Source organism: Pristis pectinata, chromosome 6 (assembly GCF_009764475.1).
Source record: "Pristis pectinata isolate sPriPec2 chromosome 6, sPriPec2.1.pri, whole genome shotgun sequence".
In the NCBI taxonomy this organism is placed as follows: Eukaryota; Metazoa; Chordata; class Chondrichthyes; order Rhinopristiformes; family Pristidae; genus Pristis; species Pristis pectinata.
In genome coordinates, this window is record NC_067410.1 from 95,949,718 (window position 1) to 95,971,067 (window position 21,350).

The 21,350-nt window shown below is 44.0% G+C and overlaps 1 protein-coding gene across 1 annotated transcript in view; it reads left to right on the forward strand.

Annotated features, from left to right (window-relative positions):
* Window positions 1-3,718, forward strand: part of LOC127571885 (multiple epidermal growth factor-like domains protein 6) — a 265,342-nt gene extending 261,624 nt beyond the window's left edge. The window contains exon 37 of the mRNA XM_052018632.1: window positions 3,485-3,718. Within this exon, the coding sequence (XP_051874592.1) occupies window positions 3,485-3,567 (83 nt within the window). The 3' untranslated portion in view covers window positions 3,568-3,718. The remainder of the gene's footprint in view (window positions 1-3,484) is intronic.
* Window positions 3,719-21,350: the final 17,632 nt, after the last annotated feature.

Consider the following 21,350-nt stretch of genomic DNA (forward strand, 5'->3'; position numbering starts at 1 on the left):
GATCAAAACTGAATGCAATATTCCAAATGCGGTCTCATCAATATCGAAATGGATAGAGGATTACCTAAAATGCTAGAGAAGAGAGCCAAGAAAAATAGATCATTTTCTGATTGGCAAACTGTAACTAATGTGGTCAGCAATGGGGAATCAACGAGTTACAATCTATATTAATGGCTTAGATGATGGGACTGCATGAATGTTGCCAAATTTGCTGATAGAAAGAAAGCAGGACCCAATAGATTAGTTCAGCTGGCAGATGGAGTGTAAATGTGAAGTAAACCACTTCATCAAAGACATGGTCATACATTGTGAAAACAGTCTCTGCAGCCCTCCATGTCCATACAAAGCATCAAGCACCCATGCTCACATTAGTTCTACCCTAACCCATATTATTTTCATCAACTTCCTCCTAAATTCTACCAATCGTCTATACAGTAGGAACAAATTGCAGTGGCCAAATAAACAACCAACCTGCACTGTTTTGGTGATGTGGGAGGAAACGGGAGCACTAAGAGGGGAACCCATGGGGTCATGGGGAAACGTACAAACTCTGCATAAGCAGCACTGGAGATCAGGATTGAACCCGGTTCACTGGCGATGGGAGGCAGCAGCGCTACCACCTGTACCACTGAGCCACCCTTTGGTATGAAGAATAGAAAAGCAGCATCATGGTTAAAGGAAGAGAAATTACAAAATACCGTTTTGCAGGGTTCTGGTTGTACATGAAGCACAAAGTTAGCATGAAACGGTAGCAAGAAATGAGGAAGGCAAATGGAACATTGGAAAGGGGTGGAGCATAAATTTAGGGAAATCTTGATGCAGCTGTATTGAGCACTGGTGACAACACATTGGAGTGTGCATACATCTTTTGCCTGCTTATTTAAGAATGGACTTACTTACATTAGAGGCAGTTCAAACGCGATTTACTAGGTTGATTCCTAGGATGAAGGGGTAATCTTAAAAGCCTATATTTATCAGAATTTAGAAGAGATGATTGTAGGTCCTTCCCAGCTTACCAATACTTGACGTGTCCAACCTGTACGTATGAGCCAGTATTTCGGAGACAGGCGTGATGGATTTGCCAGCTGCTGTGGGGCTGCAGGCGACTGTTCTTGACGCTAGCTGGAACATTGCCACATCAAGCCCAAGAATAATAATTAATATGCTGATGTCCATTTGGTGAATCCTATCCGGAGACATGCCATCCAGGCCAGCAGCAGTGTCCTTTTTAAAACCGTCAACAGCATATAAAATCTCATCTGCAGTAAAATCTTTTAAAAGAACATCATTATTTCTTTCTTTTTCAATCTTTTTATTAGTTTTCAAATTTATACAGATTAATATATGACATCAATGTTTGTACATGTAATACAAAGAGATCAGAAGAATAATCATGGCATGGATAATCATAAAAAACAATAAAGTATATAAGAAAAAACTGTAGATCCAACGATCTCTTAGTGAATGAATATAATATAAAAGAAAGAAAAAGATTTATTATAAAGTATAAAAGAAAGAAAAAAAAACGCCAAAACAATAAGAAAAAAAACTGGACTAAAATTTCTCAGTAGAAACAGAGCAATATTATGTCGTCAACTCCATTCCTCTAAGTTGAAAGGTTATTACAAGGGGATCTATATTTCCTCAAATTTAAGCAAAGGAGCAACAGTACCACTCCTAATTTTTTCCAAGTTTAAACATGGTATAGTTTGAGAAAGCCATTGAAAAGTAGTAGGGGGTATTGGATCCTTCCATTTAAGCAAAATGGATCGTTTGGCCATTAAGGTAACAAAGGCAATCATACGGTTAGTGGAGGCAGATAAATGGTCGGACTCTATCCTTGGTAATCCAAAAATTGCAGTGATAGGATGAGGTTGTAAATCACTCTTCAATACATTTGAAATAATGTTAAAAATATCTTTCCAATATTTTTCCAAAAGAGGACAGGACCAAAACGTGTGTCAAAGAAGCCACATTCTATTTACATCTGTCACATCTAGGAGTTATATGTTGATTAAAAAAGAGCTAGCTTATCTTTTGACACATGGGTCCTGTGAACTACCTTAAACTGTATCAAAGAATGTCTGGCACACATTGAAGATGTATCATCATTATTTCCATTATGAGCTAGGCTCAGGCTAAATGTGTTGATATCAGCATTATTATTAAGAATGACAAAATGAGATTTTAAATGCTTCTCCAGACTATCTAGTCCTATGGACAACCCACCTCTGTAGGCACCTTCTGCAGTGTGGGAACTTGGTTCATGGCCACATTTCCAACTTGTGAACTGTTTAGGTTACAAACAGTTCCTGGGAGTGGAACTCTGCTGTAACCTGGGGAGGACCTGTATATTGAAGTACATAAGATTATGAGGGATCTTGACTGGAGAGCTGTTTAGAAGGTGATTCCCCTCCCCTGTGGGAATCTAATATCAGGCAGTGTATTTTCAGAATATGGGGTTGCCCATTTAAGGTGGAGATGAGGAAGAAACAATTCTAAAGTGATATCCAGATTCAGAGGTTTGAGAGTCTTTGGACTTCTCTGTCCCACAAAGCTGTTGAGACAGGGTCATTGAATATATTGGGCTCTCCCTCCTATATATTGGGCTTCCCCTTTTCCTACCTTCAGTGCTGAAGGGTCCTGACTCGAAACGTTGACCGCTTGCTTTTCTCCGCGGATGCTACCTGGCCTGCTGAGTTCCTCCAGCATCATCGTGTTTTTAATCTCCAATCTGTTCAGATGTCAAGGTTGATAGCAAGCAGGCCAGAAAATTGAGCTGAGGCAACATTCGGAACAACAGAATGGTTAAATATATTAGCATAATCATTCTTGCATGAGATATTCCTAAGAATTTTTATAATTAAAGACATTGCTTGACTATATCTGATAATGATTTAAAATGAACTTTGCAAGAAAAAAGTGAGTTACTTTGAAATATAGTTTTTTTTTCCCACCCAACAAGTTTTGAAGAATCATCCATGTGGAAATGATGTGATTCTTGTTTCACCGAATTCAGGCAGTCCCAGGTTATGACAGGGTTCTTGAGAACTGTTCCTCAGTCTGAAATGAACAAAAACAGTGTGTGGGGAGAGGAGCACAGACACAGCTGTGACAGGGGAGTGAGCAGGTGCGGGAAGAGCGGCTGCCAGCCGGCCTCACTGACTCAGAGTGAGCGAGCGAGTTTGCTTGGTGCTCTCACCTCTGCTCTACCCAGCCCCTGATTGTTGCAGCTTGGTTGGGGGGGGGATGGTGGCGGTGATGGGCAGGGAAGGCATGTGGAAGTGTCCTGTTCCTGCTCAACAGAAGATGCCTGCAGCCCCGCAGCAGCTGGTAAATCCATTCACCATCCATCCCACCGGTATCTCAAACGTTCAATCGCATGTACAAGCCGTCCATAGCTCAGGTGTTAGTAACCTGGGTGGATCTGTAGCCACAGATCTGAAATCTAAATTAAAAAAAAGCCTTTGCTGTTTCTTTCCAGGTGGTCCTCTTCGGTCGGTGAACTCCTATCACAGTGTATGGTCGCAAGGGCATCGTCTGCCGAGAGGTGTCCGTCGCTCATAGTTTGCTCCAGGACTTTTTCTTTCAAACAATTTGTTTACATCTGAAGATTTACTCAAAGCATCAGGAAATATTACGAACTACGGAGTAACAAACCTGAATTTATCTGCACATATGTTCAGGTGACCCCAAAGGATAACAGAAGGGTACTCCTTTTATTTCATGGGTTGTATGATATCTCACAGTCATTCTGATTATAATCTGGAACAACTTGTTCCTGCAAGAAATTCTGTGGGGAGATGCACATGGTGCTTTCAAATATCTCTGTAATTAGGCATACTAGAAAGCACACACAAAGAGACATTACAATAATTAATCACAAGGATTAGATTATCTAGATAATTGGATGAAACAATTCTAAATTAATATACATCTAGTTAATTATATATGCAGTTTTGCTGTCCAATCCCATTTTATATTGTTCCTCACTCACTTTGCAATCATGACAAAATGTTGTTTAATCCTGATCTGTTAGGTCCTCTTCAAATGTTTTAAGGATTTCACCAGAATCTTGCTGTTTAATCTTGAAGTTTGGTGTCTTGTCTAAATGTGCTAAGCCTGTTAATGTCAGCCGACAGGCAAATGCAGAGGTGTTATGTGGCTGAGGGCTTGGAATGGGTCAGGTTATGAAGAGAGTTGCTCGGTTTCAAAGAATGAAAAGATATTCTCCAAGAAGAATAAAATCAGTGCATGTTTGTGATTTTTGAACAGTCACAATCTATATACATTTCTTAACATCTGTTTCTATTTGTCCAAAACATAACACAATCTATTGCTTCTTTTCCCTCATTAGTTTTTTTCCCGCCTAACTTGATCCAGGCTGCAGTTACTCTGCTTCTGCTCCTTGCTGTTTAAACATTGTGTTTCCACCCTGGTCCCTTCAATGCATAACTTCACTTTGCAGCAAGTTCTATGATCAGTGATGGATAGAAACTATCATTCTGCAATTGAAAGGAAAGATTAATGACCCTACCACTGGGATTTGGAAATTACTTCAATTTTGTTGTTTGCTGGCTTGATTTCTCCAGGTTCAGAGAGAATCCACATTCCTCACTGTAACTAGAAATGCCATTGAAGGTCTTTTCCCTTTCATTGGTCTTGGAAACTGCAAGCAATTGTCTCATCTAACAGTCATCTAGGAAAACAGGGACAGGAGAAGGCTGGTTAATCCCTAGAGCCCATTACCGTAACTGTTTTGCTTATTTATTTGACCACTTCAGATATAGGGGGGGAGAAGGGAGGAAAGTGCTCCCTACCTGGAGGATTCATTTCTAACACTGGGACGTTAACCTATTCTGAGTTTCAACAAGATGTGACATTTGTATGATATTTTGAGTTGGGATGAGTCAGTTCTATGAGAAGGATGGAGTGTCTCTGGAGATAACCAATGAGTAGTTGCCCATACACAAGTAGAGAATGTTGTTGGACATCCTTGTTTTACTGCACTGTGCCTGATTAACGTGAGAATTGTGAGAGGAGTTAGCAAAATGTTACACTATTTTTTGTAATAGAGCAGGTACATATCAGAAGCAAAGCAAGAAGTGAAATCTGCTCTATCAGCCTTTCCCTACTCGTAACTTCTTGCTCTTAAATAAGCCTATTCCATGATTTCTCGCCTAATTCATATGGACACATGAGAGTCTGCAGATGGAATCTGGAGCAACAATCTGGCTGGAAGGGAGGGGAAGTGGAGATGGGAGACAGTGGCGGGTGAATGATAGATGGAGGCAGACAGAGAGAGAGAGAGAAAACTGAGAGACTGATGGAGCGAGGTGTGGAGCATGAAGGCTGGTGACAGTTGATGGAATGAGATAAGCAGGAGTACAAAAGGCTACCAGTGCTAGAATCTGATAAGCAAAGGAGATGAGAAAGGGAATCACTAGGGGAGAGGGAGCCTGTGGGTGAACTGCGTGTGTTGTGCGTGGATGGAACCAGGAGCGGGGGGTGCGGAGGTTGAGGGAAAGAGCACAAAAACAGGAGGACCTGGGGGGGGGGTGGAAAATAGGGGAAAGGAACCCACCGAAGGGAGAGTTACCTAAAATTGGATAACTCAATGTTTATGCCATTGGGTTGTAGACTACCCAAGCAGAATATGATGTGTTGTCCCTCTGGTTGACATTGGGCCTCACCTTGGCAGTGGAGGAGGCCGAGGATGGACAAGTCAGTGTGGGAATGGGAAGGGGAATTGAAGTGGTATGCAACCGGGCGCTCAGGATTGCCACGGTGGACCGAGCGTAGATGCTCTGCGAAAGAGCCACCCAGTCCGTGCTTGGTCTTGCCAATTATAGAGGAGGCCACACTGGGAGCACTGAATGCAGTCGACCAGGTTGGAGGAGGTGCACGTGAATCTTTGCCTCACCTGGAAGAGCTGTTTACGTCCCTGGATGGTGGTGAGGGAGGTGGTGCAAGAACAAGGGTAGCATCTCCTACAGTTGCAGGGGATAGAGTCGGGGGACAGGGAGGGATGGGTGGGGAAGGGTGAGTGGACCAGGCAGGCAGGGAGGGAGTGTCCCCTGAGGAAGGCGGAAAGGGGTAGGGAGGAGAAGATGCAGCTGGTGGTGGGATCTCATTGCAGCTGGCGGAAATGACGGAGGATGATATGGTGGATGCACAGGATCATAAGGTGAGAGATGAGGACTAGAGAAATATGCCTCTCATTTATTTCTCCCTCTTTGTCTGCCTCCATCTATCATCCACCTGCCACAGTCTCCCAACTCCACCCCCTTTCCCCTCCCCTCCCCGGTGCAACCTGCCCATCATCTTACACCCCTCCTCAGTCCACCAATCACCTCAGACTCCTATCTCACCTCTCCCCTTCTCTGCATACTGGTCATCTCCCCTCTCCACTCTCAGTCCCGCTGCGGGGCTTCAATCCGAAACGTCGACAATTCCTTTCCTCCCACAGATGCTGCTTGACCTGCTGAGTTCCTCCAGCAGATTGCTTCTCCTATCAGAAAATTAAGACCATGCAAAGTTCCAGTTCGAAATTTAGAGTAACAAAGGTGTTCCGCCTATACTCTTTGGAATTTCTCAGAATCAGATTTTCACTGACACATGTCGTCAAATGTGTTGTTTCCTGGCATTAGAACAGTGCAAAGACATACAAATATAAAAAGATAAATAATTAGTGCAAAAAGAAAGGAATAATGAGGTAATGTTCATGGATTGTTCAGAAATTCTTTTGTATTTTTGGATTATTTCTATTTTATTACTGCATATGCCAATAACCTGCTCCATAGTCAAATCCCAGTGAACAGAAGCAGTTCCATTCACAACCCCATTGGGAGAGCTGGCTCCTTCCAACCTGAGGAATTACCCAAACATTGTTCTCTTTACTCTTTTTAAATCCACCTTTCTCTGAAAGCTGATGTTGCCAATATTCACTGTCCACATCAGAGGCAAGTGTACCAATGTTGATTGATGGTATTACTTTTTCAACAGTGCTGCCAGAAAAGTATGAAATATTGCCTTTGATGAGGAAGGAAAGCAGTCTCTGAAATCCTGATAAGTATAATGAGAGCAGATGTTAACATGCTCAGCACATGGTTATAGTTTTGGCTTCACTTATAGTGTTCAATATAAATTTACCAACTCCTGAGGAATGTTTTAAGCAGCTTACCTTTATTCATCTTATATCCAGAAGAGGATAATCAGCTAAAAAGCTCTTTTAAAAACATGAATTTTGTGTCTGTTTATATTTGTTATTCTGATGCAATATTAGATAGAATAATAATTCGTTTCCATATTGATACTTAGAGATGAAAGTGAGTGCAAGGGTCATCAGTCAGTTTCTAAATCTTTCTATGCTATTCACCTTGGCCGTAAGCTGGTCTTTGCTTGTCAGAACCTCAATCAGCACAAATTTTAGCAAAAATGCAGGGCCAGCTGATGGACACAAGCAATCCACATATGTGACAGCCTGTTCCATTTATCTGTGCTTAATCATTTTGATTGTGTGTGTGTGTGTTGTATAGGGTTTTTTTTAATTAAAGCTTTTTACTGTAAATATAATTTGGTACTTGAAATATTGAGATGGGAATCGATTTACTCAACTGTGAGATTACCACAAATAAAGAGGGCTGTAATGTCAGGATTGTAGAGGGAAATATCATCCACTGGGGTGTTGTAGGATGCCTTACCCTGATTTTGCAAGTATTTGACCCTGCTACCATAGGAGTCAACATTGAAAACAATATGTGGATTAATGTTTCTGCCTTAGGTAAGATCTTGTAAATGTTACAGCTTTTACTAATTTTGACAGTGACATTTCATGGCAAAGTAACTATGTTTCACCAGTATTTTAATTTCTTGACTATATAAATAGCAACAGAAATCATGAAAAATGAGCAAGGCGAGAAAAGGGAGGGTTACAAAATGGTGTAAAATTGGAATGGCTACTGAAGTCTTGACTCCTAGGATGCAGTGTAAAACCTGCTTGGAATAGCAAACTGTAGCCTCCCTGCTCTGTTCCACTGTTGATTAACTTCCTGCTGTTACCACAATATTTTGCACCACTAACCAAACTCTGGATAAATCAGTATGGCTTGTAACTGCACTGATGTACAAATTTTACCAACGTCCAGCTGATGATAATGTTTACAGAATGGGATACTGACTCTGACCCATGCAACAATGAATGATGACCCTTTTACATCAGTAGTGAGGGTTCGACTAAGGAAGTAATGGTGGCTTTGCAAATCTCCAATTCCAACAGGGCTCCTTGCAAGGATTGGAAAAACCATTGCTATCAGATGAATGCCATCTGACTATCTTTTCTATTAACTTTGCAGTGGGATGTATAAAGTAAGGTTAGACAGTCCAGTACAGCTGTTTGTTGTCCCTGACTGAAATTGGACATTATTTCCACTGCATCTCAGATTTTCTGTGACCTGTCTTTTGAATTGAATAATGCTTTTTTTTTAATGTTAAGCATACTTTGTACTGAACTTGGTGCTATTTTTATAAACTATAAATAAAATGAAGACTTGTGTTTTCAAAAGGAAAAATGTGGTTAACTCCTTGCTTTGCTAAAATGGACGATGCCAGATGCTTATTGCCCTCACAACTTAACACTCTTTGCTTTCTCTCAATTTTAAAAACAAAATCACACATCCAGTGTAATTTAAAAGAAAGACTTGCATTTATACTCTTCTGACCCAAAGCAGTTAACAGACATTCAAAAATGTCTTAAGTGTAATATGGAAAACATGGCAGCTAATATGCACACAGCAAGCTCCTTCAGAAAGGAGTTGGGAGAACAGCCTGATCAATAATTTGTTTTGACTGATATTAATTAGATGATTTCTTAAGTCATCCTCGATCCTGAGGTACTGCTTGCTTTGTGGATTCTGAGGTGGCTGATGCGGGTCAATGCAGGAACCACAACCAGAGATGAGGGAGGAGGCAGTTGATTTGATGGGAATGGGGTGGGTGAGTGGTTTGTGGGGTGATGCACTCCTCCCATCACTTACACAGGGCTGCAAACAATTTGCTGGAGGAACTCAGCAGGTCGAGCGGCATCTGTGGGGGTGGGGAAGGAATTTTTGACAATTTGAATCGAAACCCTGCATCAGGACTCACAGGGCTTCTGTAAGCTCCTGATGTTTGGATTCGGTTCTCAATACCATCAGAAATGCTCCTTCACTTTGAGCAGTCATGGGCCAGGGCTTCCTAGGAGTCAAGGAGCTAGACTTTGAATCTTTTCCTCTCTCCAACTGGTAATATCTTCCCTTGACAGAGCTCAGCACAGTGTGTCTGTTTCAGGAGACTCGTATTGGGCATGTAAATGAGGTGGTCTGACCAACTTAACTAACTGAGTGTAGGGCCTCAATATTGGGGACATTAACCTGTAGAAAGATGCTAACATTCATTTCATTATCCTTTTGGTGAATTTGCTGATACTTTCAAATTACCAGCCACAAGCTGCTGAGAAATAGAATGTATGTTTGTCGCACAGAACACACTGTTAGTGAGACAGCACAGTAAGTATAATTAGCAAATAATATAGACTCCTATTTATTCCTGCAACAATAATAACATCAACCATGAAACGAGGAGTTGAAATGCAATGGTCAACAGTACCAATACACAAGATTTTTTAATGCTGGTGATTGACACTGATACAGTAATTCGCTACAGATCTTCAAACACAAGAACAGATCCTGCACTTCCCTGATACTTTGGCTACATTTTGCCACAACCTTGCATTCTACATCAAGACTTGCTGTGAGAATATGGGAATGGAGTAGAAAATAAAACAGAGAGAATGCAGACAAATGAAAAGGATGGCGTTTCAAAAGCTGAATACTTAAGGTTCACAGTTAATCCATAAAAATAAACAAATCCTGCACAAAATATTTGGATAATGTCTCCACTTTGTGAGCAGCAGTGGAACTGCAAGGCACAACCATTTTTTACTTTCCACATAGGCAGTTATACATTCTTAGAACTGTACAGCATGGAAATAGATCATTCAGTCCAACTTGTACTCGCCAACCAGTAGGCACCCTTCTGTATTATCTCCATCACCCAGTACTTGGTACATAGCCCTCGATGCCTAGGCGATTCAAGTGCTCAGCCAGACACTTCTTTAAATGCTATCAGTGACCCTGCTTCAACCACTCCCTCAGGGCAGTGCATTCCAGGTACCTACCACCTTTGGGTGAAGGTGGTAACCCCCTCATATGCCCTCTAAATCTATGTCCTCTAGTTTTATCTACCTCTGAAAAGTTTCCTGCAGTCTACCCTACCTACCATAGAACCATACAGCACAAAACAGGCCCTTCGTCCCACCATGTTGTGCCGTCCATCAAACCACCCTCACACTATCTAACCCTTTCCTCCCGCATATCCCTCTATCTCACGTTCCTCCATGTGCCTATCCAACAAACTCTTGAACTTGTCCAACATATCTGACTCCACCACCACCCCAGGCAGTGCATTCCATGCACCAACCACTCTCTGGGTGAAAAACCTCCCCCTGACATCTCCCCTGAACCTCCCACCCATAATCTTAAAGCCATGCCCCCTCGTCTTGAGCAATGGTGCCCTGGGAAGGAGGGGCTGACTGTCTACTCTATCTATTCCTCTCAATATTTTATAAACCTCAATCATGTCTCCTCTCATCCTCCTCCTTTCCAGTGAATAAAGCCGTAGCACCTTAAGCCTCTCCTCATATTCCATACGCTCTAATCCAGGCAGCATCCTGGTAAATCTCCCCTGCACCCTCTCCAATGCCTCCACATCCTTCCTATTATGCGGCGACTAAAACTGAACACAGTACTCTAAGTGTGGTCTAACTAGAGTTTTGTAAAGCTGCATCATCACTTCGCGGCTCTTAAACTCAATCCCACGATTTATGAAAGCTAACATCCCATAGGCCTTCTTAACTGCTCTATCCACCTGTGAGGCAACTTTCAGTGAACTGTGAATATGAACCCCCAGAACCCTCTGCTCCTTTACACTGCCAAGTACCTTGCCACTTACCTTGTACTCTGCCCTGGAGTTTGTCTTTCCAAAGTGTACCACCTCACACTTCTCCGGATTAAACTCCATCTGCCACTTGTCAGCCCAGCTCTGCATCCTATCAATATCCCTCTGTAAGTTCCGACAGCCCTCCACACTATCCACAACACCGCCAATCTTAGTGTCGTCCGCAAACTTACTAACCCAGCCTTCCACCCCCTCATCTAAGTCATCTATAAATATCACAAAAAGTAGAGGTCCCAGAACTGATCCCTGCGGGACACCACTAGTCACTGCCCTCCAATCCGAGGGCACTCCTTCCACCACAACCTTCTGCTTTCTACAGGCAAGGCAATTCCTAATCCACACAGCCAAGCTTCCCTGGATCCCTTGGCCTCTGACCTTCTGAAGAAGCCTACCGTGAGGAACCTTATCAAACGCCTTACTAAAATCACATCCACCGCACCACCCTCATCAATCTTCCTTGTCACCTCCTCAAAGAACTCTATCAGGCTTGTGAGGCAAGATCTTCCCTTCACAAAGCCATGCTGGCTGCCCCTAGTCAGTCCATGATTCTCCAGGTGTTCATAGATCCAATCCCTTAGAATCCTTTCTAACAGCTTACCCACCACAGACGTAAGGCTCACCGGTCTGTAATTCACTGGACTATCCCTACTACCTTTTTTGAACAAGGGGACAACATTCACCACCCTCCCATCCTCCGGCACCATCCCCGTGGACAACGAAGACTCAAAGATCCTTACCAGCGGTTCAACAATCTCCTCCCTCACCTCTCGAAGCAGCCTGGGGAAAATCCCGTCAGGCCCCGGAGATTTATCCGTCTTGATATTATTTAACAACTTCAACACATCCTCTCTCTTGATATCTACAACCTCGAGAACATTACCCTTACCAGCACTCCCTTCCGCGTCATCAAGACCCCTCTCCCTGGTGAATACCGAAGAGAAGTATTCATTGAGAACTTCTCCCACTTCCGCCGCCTCCAGGCAAATTCTCCCACCTTTGTCTTTAATCGGACCTACCTTTACCCTAGCCATCCTCCTACCCTTCACGTATGTGAAAAAGGCCTTGGGGTTCTCCTTAACCCTACTAGCCAACACCTTTTCATGTCCCCTTCTAGGTCTCCTCAGCCCTTTCTTAAGTTCCTTCCTCGCTACTCTATATTCCTCACGGGCCCTGTCTGAACCTTGCTGCTTATACCTTACGTATGCTACCTTCTTCTCCCTAACTAGTTGTTCCACATCTCACATCACCCACGGTTCCTTCACCCTGCCATTCCTTCTCTGCCTCACCGGGACATATTTATCCCTAACATCCTGCATAAGATCCCTGAACATCGACCACATCTCCATGGTACATTTCCCTTCAACAAGGTCATCCCAATTTACACTCCCAAGTTCTCTCCTTATAGCCTCATAGTTCGCCCTTCCCCATTAAATATCTTCTTGTCCTCTCTGCACCTGTCCCTGTCCATGACAATTTTAAAGGTTATGGAGCAATGGTCACTGTCCCCCAAATGCTCACCCGCCAATAGATCCTTCACCTGTCCCGGTTCATTTCCTAAAACTAGATCTAGCATGGCATCCCCTCTAGTCGGCCTGTCGACATACTGCGTCAGGAATCCCTCCTGGACACATTTAACAAATTCTGTCCCATCTAAACCTTTGGCACTAAGCAGGTTCCAGTCTATATTTGGGAAGTTGAAGTCTCCCATTATAACAACCCTGTTATTTTTGCTTCTCTCCAAACACTGCCTGCCAATCTGCTCCTCTATATCGCTACCGCTACCAGGGGGCCTATAGAATACTCCTAGTAGAGTAACTGCTCCTTTCTTGTTCCTTACTTCCACCCATATGGACTCTAGAGATGATCCTTCTACAACGTCCATCCTTTCCACAGCCGTAACAGTGTCCCTGACCAGTATCGCCACCCCTCCTCCTCTTCTCCCCCCTTCCCTATCCCTCTTAAAACACCAAAAACCAGGAATATTCAATATCCACTCCTGCCCTGACGTCAGCCACGTCTCAGTAATAGCCACAATATCATAGTCCCCCATACTTATCCAAGCCCTCAGTTCATCTCCCTTATTCCTGACACTTCTTGCATTTAAGTAAACACACTTCAGTCCATCTACCTTACTACTTTTATAGCCTGTATTCTGCTTCTCCTTCCCCAAAGCCTCTCTACCTGTTTGATTTAACTTTTCCCCATTCCCTTCTTCCTCTGACCTACTCCTCCGGTTCCCTTCCCCCTCACAAACTAGTTTAAACCCTCCCAAACCAGTTTAAACCCTCCCAAACCACCCTAGCAAACCTAGCCGCAAGGATATTGGCCCCCTTCTGGTTCGGGTGTAACCCGTCCTCTCTGTACAGGTCCCACCTTCCCGAGAAGAGATCCCAATGATCCAGAAATCTAAAACCCTCCCTCCTGCACCAACTTCTCAGCCACGCATTTATCTGCCACCTCCTCCTGTTCCTGCCTTCACTATCGCGTGGCACCGGCAGCAACCCCGAGATTGCTACCCTTGAGGTCCTGTTCCTCAGTCTTCTGCCTAGCTCCCTGAACTCGCTCTTCAGGACCTCATCCCCCTTCCTACCTATGTCGTTGGTGCCAACATGGACCACAACTTCCGGCTGCTCTCCCTCCCGCTCAAGAATCCTGTGGACCCGATCAGTGACAGCCCGGACCCTGGCACCTGGGAGGCAACATACCATCCGGGATTCATGCTCACTGCCACAGAACCTCCTATCTGTTTCCCTGACTATCGAGTCCCCTATCACTACTGCATGTCTCTTTCCCACCCTTCCATTCTGAGCAGCAGTACCAGTCCCAGTGCCAGAGACCTGGTTACTGCAGCTAGGCCCCTGCAGGTCATCCCCCTCAACAGCCTCCAAGGCAGAAAACCTGTTACTGAGGGGAACAGCCTCCAGGGTTCTCTGCTCTGTCTGCCTGCCTGACTTCTTCTTCTTCCTCTTCCCTCCCCTGACAGTCACCATTCTATCTGCATCCTGAACCTCAGATGTACCTGCTCTAAGGGGGGTGACTGCCTCCTGATGGACCATGTCTTCATAACTCTCTCCCTCCCTTATGCTGCGCAGTGTTTGTAGCTGCGACTCCAGCTCATCAACTCTGAGCCGAAGTTCATCCAGCCTCAAGCACTTACTGCAGATGTGGCCATCGTGGACCGCAGCAAGTTCCCACATCAAACAGCTGCAGCATGTGACCATGTCCTCCATCTGACTACCTTGTTTTATCCCCCTACTTAATCCCACCTACAAATCTATACTAGACAAAAGGTAAACCTTACCTTTACCTACTTACTAGCTACTTACTCTCCTTGCCCCTTCACGCCGAAGCCCCTTGAGCCAAAGCCCAACCACTCTGCAGCCTCTCACTCCGCTGCCCGCTCCGACGCTTCCCGCTCTAGAGGCTGTTTGCTTTTTTAAGCTGCTTGCGCCGCGCCTGCACAATCCAGCCCCCACTCAACTAGTTGGAAAAAACTTTTAAAACACTTACTAAAGAAAGTTATAAAAATCTAACCCTTACACTTAAAACCCTAACAACCCTAACCCTAACCTATACCCCCATATAATTTTATACACCTCAATCCTATCTCCTCTTAACCTCCTCCGTTCCAAGGAGAACAGACATAGCTTCTCCATCCTATCCTCATAACTGAACTGCTCCATCCCAGGCAACATCCTGGTGAATCTCCTCTGCACCCTCTCCAGCGCTGTCACATTCTTCCTACAGCACGGTGACCAGAATTGCATGCAGTACTGCAGCTGAGGTCTGACTACATTTTTATAACATTGGAGCATAATCTCTCTACTTAGTGCAAAAGGTTTAGATGGGGCAGAGTTTGTCAGGTGTGTAGAGGAAGGATTCCAGACACAGTATGTGGACAGGCCGACTAGAGGAGAGGCCATACTGGATCTAGTATTAGGCAATGAACCTGGTCAGGTAACAGACCTCTCGGTGGGTGAGCATTTCGGAGATAGTGACTACAACTCACTGACCTTTAGATATCCGTGGACAAGGATAGGAGCAAATATTATGGGTAAGTATTTAATTGGGGGAGGGCAAATTATGATGGAATTAGGCAGGAACTTGGGAGCGTAAATTGTGAACAGATGTTCTCTGGTAAATGCACTGCAGAAACGTGGAGGTTGTTTAGGGACCACTTGCATGGGGTTGTGGCTAGGTGTGTCCCACTGAGACAAAGAAAGGATGGTAGGGTGAAGGAACCATGGTTAACAAGAGAGGTGGAAGGTTTAGTTAAGAGGAAGAAAGAAGCATGTCTAAGGTTTAGGAAGCAAAAATCAAACAGAGCTCGAGAGTTATAAAGTAGCCAGGAAGGAGCTTAAGAAGGGGCTTGGAAGAGCTAGAAGGGGAGATGAGAAGGCCTTGGTGAATAGGGTTAAGGAAAACCCCAAAGCGTTCTACATGTATGTGAGGAACAAGAGGATGACTAGGGTGAGGGTAGAACTGCTCAGGGACAAGGAGGGAAAAATGTGTCTAGAGGCAAAGGAGGTAGGGGAGGTCCTGAATGAATATTTCGCTTCAGTGTTCACCAGGAACTTAGACAAATGTGAGGTCCTTAGATGAATGTGAGGTCAGTGTAGAACAGGCAAATATGTTGGAGCATGTCGAGGTTAAGAAAGAAGCAGTGTTGGAGCTACTAAAAAGTATTAGGATGCATAAGTCCCCAGGGTCAGATATGGGAAGCGAGGGAAGAGATTGCTGGGTTGTTAACGATGATCTTTGCGTCCTCCCTGGCCACAGGAGTGGTACCGGAGGATTGGAGGATGGCAAATGTTGTTCCTTTGTTCAAGAAAGCTAAAGAGTAAGGATAATCCTAGGAATTATAGACCAGTAAACCTTAGGTCAGTGGTGGGCAAACTATTGGAGAGGATTCTTAGGGACAGGATTTATGAACATTTGGAGAAGCATAGTCTTATTAGGAATAGTCAGCATGGCTTTGTGAGGGGCAGGTCGTGCCTCACGTGCCTAATAGAGTTTTTTGAGGAAGTGACAAAACAAATTGATGAAGGTAGTGCAGTGGATGTGGTGTATATGGGTTTTAGCAAGGTGTTTGACAAGGTTTCCCATGGTAGGCTCATCCAGAGAGTCAAGAGTTATGGGATCCATGGAGAATTGGCTGTGTGGATTCAAAATTGGCTTGTCCACAGAAGGCAGAGGGTGGTTGTAGAAAGGAGTATTCAACCTGGAGGTTGATACTGGTGGCATTCCACTGGGATCTGTTCTGGGACCCCTGCTCTTCATGATTTTTATAAATGACTTGGATGAATAAGTGGAAGGGTGGGTTGGTAAGTTTGCAGATGACACGAAGGTTGGTGGTGTAGTAGGTAGTGCAGAAGTCTGTCGTAGGTTGCAGCGGGATACTGACAGGATGCAGAGCTGGGCAGAGAAGTGGCCGATGGAGTTCAATCCGAAGAAGTGTGAATTGATACACTTTGGAAGATCTAACTTGAAGGTTGAACTTGGGATCCAAGTACATAGATCCCTCAAAGTTACCACGGCAGTTGATATGGTGGTTCAGAAGGCGTATGGTGTGCTGGCCTTCATTAGCCGGGGAATTGGGTTCAAGAGCCAAGAGGTAACACTGCAGCTCTATAAGACTCTGCTTAGACCACACTTGGGATATTGTGTTCAGTTCTGGTCGCCACATTATAGGAAGGATATGAAAGCTTTGCAGAGGGTGCAGAGGAGATTTATAAGGGTGCTACCTGGATTAGAGAACACTTCTCCTAGGGAGAGGTTGAGGGAGTTAGGGCTTTTCTCTTTGGAGCGATGGAGGATGAGAAGTGACTTGAAATAGGTATATAGGATTATGAGAGGCACAGACAGAGTGAACAGCCAGCATCTCTTCCCCAGGGCGGTAATGGCCAATACTAGAGGTCATCCATTTAAGGTGTGTGGAGGAAAGTTCAGGGGGAGATGTCAGAGGTAGGTTTTTTTATTTTTACACAGAGTGGTGGGTACCTGGAACGCACTGCCAGGGGTGGTGGTAGGGGCTAATATGATAGGGTCATTTAAGAGACTCTTAGATAGGCACATGGTCCAAAGAAAAATAGAGGGTTATAGGAAGTGAAGGAGAGGAGGATAGATTGAATGTGGATAAGGTTTATATAGGTCAGCACGACATTGTGGGCCGAAGGGCCCATACTGTGCTGAACTGCTCTAGGTTCATGTTCTTTATTTGATGTTCCAACTAATGAAGCCAGTATCCTATGTGCCTTCCTCATCATATTGTCTATTTGTGACACATGGACTTGTACTCCAAGATACCACTGTTCCTCAATATTCCCCAAGACCCTACCATTCATGGTGTAATGCCTTAGCCTCATTAGTGCTCCCAAAATGCATCACCTCACATTTGTCTGGATTAAACTCCATCTGCCATTTTTCAGCCCACGTCACCAACACATCGATATCTCTCTTCAGCCCAAGACGGCTTTCCACACTATCAACAACTCTACTAATCTTTGTGTCAGCGGCAAACTTACTGATGACGCCTCCCACATCCACATCTCAGTCATTCACGTGTATTACTCACAGCAAGTGACCCAACACCAATCCCTGTATGAGACCACGAGCAACAGGCATCCATTCATAAAAACAACCCTCTGCCATCACCCTCGGGCTCTGCTGTCCCTTCGTCATCTGATAACTCATTTGAGTCAAGCGAAGATTTAAGAATCTCAGCCAGAGCCCCAGCAATCTTTCCCCTTGCCTCCCGTAGCAGCCTGGGATAAATCCCATCCGGTTCTGGGGACTTATAAACCTTTAAGGCCTCATTAAGTGCCTCCTCTTTATTTATGGAGAACTGCACTAGACCTTCACCTACTTTCCTGGTTATTCTTTTCTCCTTAATATACTTATAGAATGCCTTCAGATTTACCTGAATCCTGTCTGCCAGTGATTTTTGTGACCCCTCTTAGCCTTTCTAACTTCCTTTCTCAGCACCTCCCTACATTTTACAAGGAAAGATACTCCCCCATCATTCCTTCCCTATACCTGTCATATGCTTACTTTTTTCTCTTTATCCAACCCTCAATATGAGTGCTTTCCAACGTGCAGATGTAGACTTACCTGCAAGTAAATGGCCCAGCTTAATGTCAATGAAATTGGCTTTCCCCTGTTTAAGACCTTTATTACTGATCCATCTCTATCCTCAATGGCTTCCTCATTGGGAGACCACAGTTAGTACAGATCGGTGATAATATCTCCTCCTCACTGACAATCTACCCAGGCACACCTCAAGGATGTGTGCTTATCCCACTGCTCTACTCTCTCTACACCTGTGACTGTGTGGCTAAGCACAGCTCAAAAACGCAGATGATACCACGGTTGTTGGTAAAATATCAGATGGCAACGAGCGGGTGTACAGGAGTGAGATAGATCGGCTGGTTGACAATGTCAGCAAGACCAAGGAATTGATTGTGGACTTCAGGAAGGGGAAGTCGGGAGAACACACACCAGTCCTCATTGAGGGGTAAGTGGTGGAGAGGGTGAGCAGCTTCAAGTTCCTGGGTGTCAACATCTCCAATAATCTGTCCTGTGCCTAACACGTTGATTCAATCACGAAGAAGGCACGCCAGCGGCTCTACTTCATTAGGAGTTTGAGGAGATTTGGTACGTCACCAAGGACTCTTGCAAATTTCTACAGATGTACGGTGGAGAGCATTCGGACTGGTTGCATCACTGCCTGTTATGGACGTTCCAATGCACAGGATAACAAGAGGCTACAGAGGGTTGTAGACTCAGCCAGCTCCATCACAGGTACAACCCTCCCCACCATCATGGACATCTTCAAGAGGCGGTGCCTCAAGAAGGCAGCATTCATCATTAAGGACCCTCACCATCTGGGACATGCCCTCTTCACGTTACTACCATCAGGGAGGAGATACACACACTGAAGACCCACACTCAATGATTCAGGAACAGCTTCTTCCCCTCTGTTATCAGATTTCTGAATGGTCCATGAACCCATGAAAACTATTATTTTGTTTTTTTATAGTAATTTTATGCCTTTGCACTGTACTGCTGCCACAAAACAACAAATTTCACGTCATATGAGATAGTGATAATAGACCAGATTCTGATTCCTTTTCCATAATCACTTTACAAATATATATAGAGTTATAGTCACCATCTCCAAAATGATCCTCCACTGACACTCCCTTCACCTGACTAGCTTGATTCCTTCAGGTAAGGTCCAGCAATGCTCCTTCTATCATTGCTGTATCTTCATAGTACATCAAAGGCAATCCCAGTTAATATTTGGGAAACTGAAACCCCTAGTATGATAACCCTATTTTTCTTGCATCTCTTTGATATCTGCCCACATATCTGTTCTTCCATTTCATGTTGAGCATTGGGAGGTCTGCAGTACACCCCAGAAAAGTGATGATACTCTTTTTGTTCCCAATCTCAACCCATATGGCCTCACTGGAGGAGCCAACTTGGATATCCTCCCTCAATACTGAAGTAATGCGATCTTTGACCAACAGTGCAATACCTCTGCCACTTTAAATGCCCTCCCCCACCTGAAAATTCTGTATCCTGGGTTGCCAGTCCTGCCCATCCTTCAACCATGTCTCAGTGATGGCAACAATATTGTAGACCTCCATGTTAATTAAAGCTTTGAGTGCAGCTACTTTGCTAGTTATACTCCTTGCATTAAAATAGATGCAATTTATCTCCGAATTCCCTTGATATGCACTTACTTGTTTGTTCTGCCCAATGGACTGACCAACTATTTTAATAATAGAGAATTTTCTGTAATTAAATAATTTATTGCCACTATACATGATTGACAGAAATGGTCTCGAGAGAAAACCTAACAGTTTATCAAATGAAAACATACAGTACATTACGACCTAAATAAGAGTAGCTCAAGACTGCTCTGCTTTTCAGTAAGATTATGGCTGGACTGATAAATAAAATCCACTTTGCCTCTTTACCCCAATATCCCTTAATTTATTTAATGCCCAAAAATCAAAGATTCACAGCAACTTCAATGAAGAAATTTCTTATCTCAGTCATAAATTAGTAACCCCTTATCCTGAGACTTCTGATCCCCAGTTCTAGACTGTCCTGCTGGGGGAAATAGCTCTCAGCATTTGCCCACTAAGCCCTCTGGGAATTTCACTCTTCCAAGCTCCAAATGTAACCCTACTTTACTCAATTTCTTTCCATGGGATACCCTCAACCCAGAAGTAAATCTAATAAATCTTTGTTCATACTCTGCAAGTATATTGTTCCTTGGTTAAGGAGACCTGTGCAGCACCGAATACTCCAGGTACAGTCTTCATCTCCCCAAAGCCCTACATAATTGCAGAAAGACTTCTGTTCCCTTAGAACACAGAACAGTATAGCACAGGAACACCTTTGGCCCATGATGTCTGTGTCAAACATGTGGCCAAATTAAACTAAATCTCTTCTGTCTGAACACAATCTATTTCCCTTCATTCTCTGCACATTCATGTGCTGAGCTAAAAGCCTCTGAAACACCATTATATTATCTGTTTCCACTACCAGCCCTGGCAGCAGGTTTCAGGCACCTACCACTCAGTGTAAAAATAAACTTACCCCGTACATCATCTTTAAACTTTCCCCACAATCACCTTAAGCTATGTCCTCTTGTAATTGACATTTCTACCCTGAGGAAAAGATTCTGGCTGTCTAACCTATCTATGGATCTCATAATTTTATAAACTTCTATCAAGTTTCCCCTCAGCCTCTGATGCTCCAGAGAAAACAATCCAACTTAATACTTGATAGAAGTTTATAAAATTATGAGAGCCATAGATAGGTTAGACAGCCAGAATCTTTTCCTCAGAGTAGAAATGTCAAATACAAGAGGACATAGCTTAAAGTGATTGTGGGGAAAGTTTAAAGATGATGTACGGGGTACGTTTATTTTTACACTGAGTGGTAGGTGCCTGAAACCTGCTGCCAGGGCTGGTAGTGGAAACAGATAATATAATGGTGTTTCAGAGGCTTTTAGCTCGGCACATGAATGTGCAGAGAATGAAGGGAAATAGATTGTGTCCAACCTGTCCTTATAGCACGTCCGCTAATCCAGGCAGCATCCTGGTAAACTTCTTCTGCACCCTCTCCAAAGCCTCCACATCCTTCCTGTAATGGGGTGACCAGAACCGCACACAATACTCCAAGTGCAGCCTAATCATAGCTGCAGCATGACTTCCTGACTCCTACATTCAATGCCCCAACCGATGAAGGCAAGCATGCCATGTGCCTTCTTTACCATC